Source organism: Macadamia integrifolia, chromosome 3 (genome assembly GCF_013358625.1).
Source record: "Macadamia integrifolia cultivar HAES 741 chromosome 3, SCU_Mint_v3, whole genome shotgun sequence".
NCBI lineage: Eukaryota > Viridiplantae > Streptophyta > Magnoliopsida > Proteales > Proteaceae > Macadamia > Macadamia integrifolia.
This window is the reverse complement of record NC_056559.1, coordinates 2,902,088-2,908,778: the sequence shown is the minus strand read 5'-3', so window position 1 is coordinate 2,908,778 and position 6,691 is coordinate 2,902,088. Positions and strand designations below refer to the sequence as shown.

General features: G+C 42.3%; 1 protein-coding gene across 1 annotated transcript; it reads left to right on the top strand.

Moving 5' to 3' along the window:
• The first annotated feature begins 1,698 nt into the window (after nt 1-1,698).
• On the top strand, nt 1,699-3,957 carry LOC122074880 (U-box domain-containing protein 4). Its single transcript, XM_042639867.1, has 2 exons — nt 1,699-3,300; nt 3,539-3,957. The coding sequence occupies exons 1-2, from the start codon at nt 2,314-2,316 to the stop codon at nt 3,620-3,622; spliced, it is 1,071 nt and encodes a 356-aa protein (XP_042495801.1). The 5' UTR covers nt 1,699-2,313; the 3' UTR covers nt 3,623-3,957.
• The last annotated feature ends 2,734 nt before the right edge of the window (nt 3,958-6,691 follow it).

The window sequence follows — 6,691 nt, the reverse complement described above, 5'->3', positions numbered from 1 at the left end:
ATGATTTATGATGGTTTCTTTCTTTAGCGTTAGGGGAACGAAAGTTTTGAATGATAAATGGCATGCAGTGAGGTCATTTTAAAATCTTTTGATTTGATAGGTAGTACCCGATTCCTCCTCCATTAGATGGAAATGCAAGCCTCTGCCCTCTCCCGTCTGCGGGTCACTTGCAATTTAGTAGGATCCTTCAATCCTATGGTCAAGCAGCCCTTCCCTTCAAAGTCTTTCCCACCTCCTCTCACCTTCCAGTGGCTGCAAAGACGTTCGAAAATAGCACCAGAGCGAGGAGGGGCAGATCAACAATAATTGCCTTCTGCAAATAGAGGTTTCCCTTCATTACCCCACCTTTTTTTTTTTTATGAGCAGGGGATCCGGGTCCTGTACACTGCTGGTGTGGGATGGAATCTCCTACTCCAAGCCAATGGAGCACGAGAGTGGCTGCCGTACAGTTCGTTTATAGGAGAGCGGGAGAGAGAGAGAGTTTGCATGATACCAGCAACCTGCGATCATTTTGCCTTATTTCCATTATATGATATTTTCTTATTTCTTCTTCCCGGAAAAAATAAACCTTCTCCTATCTTTCTATCCAACGTCCATTTATGCTTTTGAAAACTAACCTCCACATTTATCGTTCTACTTCTAAAACTTTTATTTGCACATCCTTACAGGATTAAGGACTAATGGAAGGTATTGCAAGGTTCTTTTTGAAGGCAATGGTGATGAGAGTCTTCTTCTTCCTTTTTATTTATTTATTTATTTATTTATTTATATTTTATTTAATGGTGGAAGGGGCTCAAGCAAGGGTGCTTGAATGTTCTTATCATGACCCTGAATATCGCTATCGCTCCTTTGAAGAATTCAAAAGGCTTTGAAGATCAAATCAAATGTTAAGCTCCTTCATGATATGGAATGTTTGCTAACTAGTTTGTTTATATGTATTAAGTGGAGTAGTACTGTGTAATTTCTGTCTTTTATTTAAATAATATTGAAATCTCTATTTGTTCAAAGAAGAAAAAAAAAATTCCATAAGAATGATGTATTTCGAAGGGTATATGAACAAAGAGGAATCTGCATATCATTCCCATGTATTAAAAATAAAATATTCTTACGTCAGTCAAAGGACATGCTTCACAGTTCATATATAGACAATCAGAATGGGGAGAAAGGAATGTGTCCCAAGAACACATGAGAGAGAGAGAGGACTTTGGATAATCTATTTATGTTATATATATATATATATATATCTTAATGGTAGGAGGTGGGACAAATGTCATTCCTTAACCAAGTACAAAGTGTACATATGTACGTGTGTTGAGATCTGAACTCAAGATGAACATGTGTACAATCTTTTCCCTGCGAAAAAATAGCACAAGTATATGTACACAACATTTGCATATATAAAAATTGAGAGAAAGATTTACTGTTAGGCTGCGTGGCCTTACACTACCAGCATGGGTTAATGGAGGAAAAATTAAAATCCTCTCCAACTCCTGCCTCCTTCAATTCCTTCCCAACCTCTTGCATGGCATGTGGCATGTGGCATGTGGCATGTGGCATGTAGTATGCACTCAAACGTGTAGCTGAGTGCGTGTGAGAAGTTGTTGGGAGGAGTCAGGGGAAAGGGAGTAAAAGAGAACTCGGATCCCTAATTGCAATGTCTACAAAGTAGGAGGGGTGAAATATTCACTCCACTGTCCAATGTGGGAGGACGTAGGTGGCGCCGCCGCAGCATTCTTTTCCCAACCATAAAACGCTTTTAGGGACTGTCTTTTCTGTTGAATAGACCAGCAATCTCTCTCTTCTTCGCACGCATACGATTAGCATTCCTTCTCTTCTCATACGCACACGAAGACCACAGGATGCACATCCACACGCACACAAAAGACATGTAACAAGCACCCCACACACACTTCCTCTCTGTCTCTCTCCTTTTTTTTTTTTTTGTTTTTTGGTTTGGTCTCTTTCTCTCGCTCGTACACAGGCGACTGATCGGGAAATGTAGTGAGCAGTGACCCACTCAACCAGAGGAGTCCCGTCTTTTCTGGTTTTCTTCTCTTACACAGTTTCTCTCGTTCTCTCTTTCCCCTGCTCCCTCCGGACCCTCTCAGATGGCACAGGCTTAGGGTTAGGGTTAGGCTTAACTGCTCAGCCGAGACTCGAGAGAGAGAGAGAGAGAGAGAGCGAGCGAGCATACATCCCGTGTTCAAGTTTGTTTTTAGGGTTTCAATTTTGATTATTTATATCCTCCTCCTCCTCCTCCTCCTCACCTTCATTCTCGACCATTTATTAATGAAATAGTTGAAATTCTTTCCCATGGATGCGGAGATTCATTCGCCGAATCACACCTACATGGGCCGGAGCTTGGATGATCTGAACAACGGTGATGCTTCCTCCACAGCTTTCAGCGATTGTAACAGCGACAGATCGGGTGAGTTTTCCTCGGCCTCTTCGGAGAGCCGACGCCTCTTGGTGGTTTGCGCTTCTGAGAATTCCAATCATCTGATCCGCCAGCTCGTCTCCGACCTCGAGTCAGGCTCAATCGAATTGCAGAGGCGAGCCGCTATGGAAATCAGACTTCTCGCCAAGAACAAACAGGAAAATCGCCTCAAGATTGCTCAAGCCGGCGCCATCAGACCACTCGTCTCTCTCATATCCTCTCAGGACCCACAGCTTCAAGAGTACGGTGTGACCGCGATTCTTAACCTGTCCTTATGCGACGAGAATAAAGACCTGATCATGGCCTCGGGAGCGATTAAGCCACTCGTGAGAGCACTTAAGACCGGAACGCCCACCGCCAAGGAGAACGCCGCTTGTGCTCTGCTACGCCTCTCCCAGGTAGAGGAGAACAAGACCGCAATAGGGCGGTCGGGGGCCATCCCGCTGCTGGTTTACTTACTGGAGAACGGCAGTGTCCGCGGGAAGAAGGACGCAATGACAGCCCTGTATTCTCTCTGTTCCGCCAAGGAGAACAAGATAAGAGCCGTCCAATCAGGGATCATGAAGATCCTGGTGGAATTAATGGCGGATTTGGGGTCGGGCATGGTTGATAAAGCGGCTTTCGTGTTGTCCACACTTGTGTCGATACCGGAGGCCAAAACTGCTTTGGTTGATGAAGGCGGTATCCCTGTACTTGTAGAGATCGTGGAGGTGGGATCGCAGAGGCAGAAGGAGATTGCGGCTACCATCCTCTTGCAGATATGCGAGGATAGCTTGCCCTATCGTACTATGATTGCCCGTGAAGGTGCGATACCGCCTTTAATTGCTCTGTCACAGGCAGGCACAACCAGGGCTAAACAGAAGGTTGGTCATTCTCATAGCTTCCTTTGCTTTCCCTTTTTCTTTTTTTGTGGTTTTGCCGTTTCTGGTGCCTGGTTTTCCGTTGACTTCTTTTCTCTCACTTGTTCTCTTCTTTTGAGAGTAAAATTTGAGTTTTTCATGCCCCCTCCTCCTCTCCTGGACATATTCTGCCTTTCGAATTTCTTTGGCGAAAAAGCTTTTATCGTTTTGATATCGTCGTCATCGTCATCTGCATCTGCAGGCGGAGGCACTCATTGATCTTCTGCGGCAACCGAAACCCGGCAACAATGCGGCTTCGCCATCTTATTCACATATGTCAGATTAGTTAGTGTTTTTGGTTTTTTTACCCACAAGCCCCAACCACTCTTTAACGGGAGAAGAAGGGTAAAGATGGAGAACGGGAGGAAGAAGGAAGTGAAGAAGAGAAAAGAAGTCTCTTTATTTGTGATTTATGGGTGTGATTGGTAGGGCAGCTTTGAGACGAGGTGGTTTCTGTTATAGCAGTGTAATAATTTGCAAGTGAGTAATAGCCAAACTATTTGGAAGAGAGATTGATTTTGTAATAATCTCCTCCATTGGTAATCATGTAAAAATGACTAGTAGCCGAAAGAGTACTGAGTAGTGAGTGGAGTATAAAAGGGCAGCTTGAAAATTGGTTCAGTTTGTGTCGTTGAGATACAATACAACAGATCGATAGGTTTCAGCACAACACCCCCAGATCCAGTTCCAGCCACTCACTTGACCTCCGCCTAGGTTGAAAATGGACGCTCAACTTTCGTATCATACCCATCTCATAATTCACATTTCCCCTCTTATTTTGATCAACACAATCTCCACCGGAACACGGTCAGTGGTGGATGTCGACCTGCCTGCAAGTGAGGCATATTCGGTCATGTTAATCACTAATTGTAACACTCGTCTTGCTTAGAACAACCTCCATAATATAATAAAGTAAAATAGAGACGTTTCACAATGTTTGCTTTGCCGCAGCTTGACAGGCCACCACTGCCAATACAGGAACCTCATTAGATTTTACTGAAACAGAGACGCCCAAAACTTAACATGTAACCATTTTTGGTGCGATCATCCTTCCCGGACTACAGATCACCCTAGATATCAGGAGTTTGTGCTGCAATAGCCATTTTCGATGGGAGTAGCAGAACTTCAGTGATTAAAACAAAGCTTTCAAAACCTCTTGGTGATATGCGGAGACTATACAAACCCTTGATCTACAACCAAACCGATGTGTTCCAAACAGGGGAATTCCGTCTTTCAAGTCGGGACAGTCATTGTTACACTCACAACTAAACTGAAACAGAGAAGGCCGCTGCTCTCGGGGAAACAAGAGAGAGAGAGAGAGAGATGGTTTAGTTCGGTTGAAATTATTTCTGCAGATGTACCAAAGCTGGGTCCGATTTGTTTTGAGTTGCTGAGCAAGTGGAAACTGAAGGCCACCATTATGGTTGCTACCAGCTTCAAACAAGCAAAACTCTTCTCCTTGGTCGCGAGTATGAGCCTATTCTAATTGAAAAGCAATTTTTATGAGCCGTTCCAGGTTCCACCCATAATGCTTCAAGATCAGGTAATCTCGCTGGATGTTCTGGCTCCATGTTCTTTATTATGCTTTAAATCCCCCATAGCTCTAGCAATGGTCAGCAAATGAGGCTCACTTGCGCGGGGCACAACATATCTTGTGGTTGATGCACCCACATGATATTCTTCTCCTCAGAACATAGAGAAATATACTTCCTCTTTGGCCCAACTATTGTTGATAAATTCACAAATTATACGCCGGATAATATTACTATGTAGTTTACATCCCATCATAATGACACACATTATTTCACCAAAAATAAATGAATAAATAAAACAGAGACAGTACATTAGTACAATAATGCATGACAAAATGGAGATTATGAAGAAAAAAAGAAAGAATTAGAGCTGGGGGCATCCTTGGCAATCAATCGGGTTGAAATCGTCTACAATTCCGATCTCATACAATTCCGTACAATACCACTTTCAGACGGTGACACGTGTATTGATACCAATACAATGACCCAGATCTGGTACAACTAATAAAACATTAAATCAGTGAAAAGACATTTAAATCAGATCTAGGCCATTGTGTTGGTATCAATAAACGTGTCACCGCCTAAAGGTGGTATTGCACGGAATTGTACGAGATCGGAATTGCAGACGATTTTTTTCCCAATCAACGGCACTAGAGATTTGAAGAAGTGAAATTATCATAAGATGCTCAACAGGTTTTTAGATGGATTATCACCAAAGACTTTTTACCTGTTGGCCATACCAGCGTCATTTCAGTTTTTTCGTTACTTTAATTGAGCCTTCTATAATTTCAAGTTCTGGAAGAGCCAATGTTGTAGCACATGCTACTGCTGAAGCACGTTTATCAGCTCAGCAATTTCGCTGGTATATTTTGATTTTCGAAGATGCACTAGCTAAGTACTTAAAAGTTTATGGGCATGAGAGCCCTATCTACTTGCACCACCACTGCACTGATGCTCATGCCAATAGCAGGCCATATGGAGGTATTTGGCTGGAGGTAGTGTAGTCTCTTCATGTCCGCCTATGTTTGAGTGTAAAGCCATTCAAGTGGGCAAGTTGTTTTCTCCATCTTTTATATGCCACTTGTTTAGCTTAGTTAATAAGGAATTTGGGAACGACATGGAAGCAAAAGCCAGTGATTATAAAATTTCCAATACAGTAGTGATCAGAATTAAAAAAAATAAAAAAAAATTCTTGATACGAAATTTCTTAGTTGGATCAAACTTTACAACGATACCTACCGAACTCTTTAACACTCAAGGTTAGGAGTTGATCACATATCAATTATAAAAAACAAAACAACTGCACAATGATTCCCACTGTGTTCATCAATCAAGCTTGCATTTGACGAGGAAATGTCTCTCAACTGATACTGGTGTATAAATAAGAAAAACAAGGGCAAGAAGCAAAATTGCAGGAAAATAGAAAGAAAAGACAAACAATAAGTTATTATAAAAAAGGGGGAAAACATGAAGAAGATTAAATTAGTTTCTGAATACGAAAGACAGACAGAAGAAGAAGATAATGAGGAAAACCCACCTCATGCTAGATCAAATAAGGGATATGCGATGAGGTGATTAAGCTACTACTACCTTTTTTCGAGTGAGTGTGTTGTGTGTGTGTGTGTGTGTGGGAGGGGGGGGGGAGGATTCTTGGGAAAAGAAATTGTTACAAAACATAACCTGGTAATCAATAGTAACCTAGCTTGAAGATGACAGAGAGAAAAGAGATGATGAATGTGATGACCTCAAACTCGCCCAGGGTTTTTGGACATCAACGGTCCATAAGATCTGTAAGTTCTAGGCGATAATGCCGAGAGTAGGTT

Bases quoted from the DNA above. Each gene is read 5' to 3' on its own strand.
- LOC122074880 (XM_042639867.1), top strand. From the start codon at position 2,314: ATGGATGCGGAGATTCATTCGCCGAATCACACCTACATGGGCCGGAGC. The intron at 3,301-3,538 runs GTTGGTCATTCT...CTGCATCTGCAG, and splicing joins CAACCAGGGCTAAACAGAAG to GCGGAGGCACTCATTGATCT.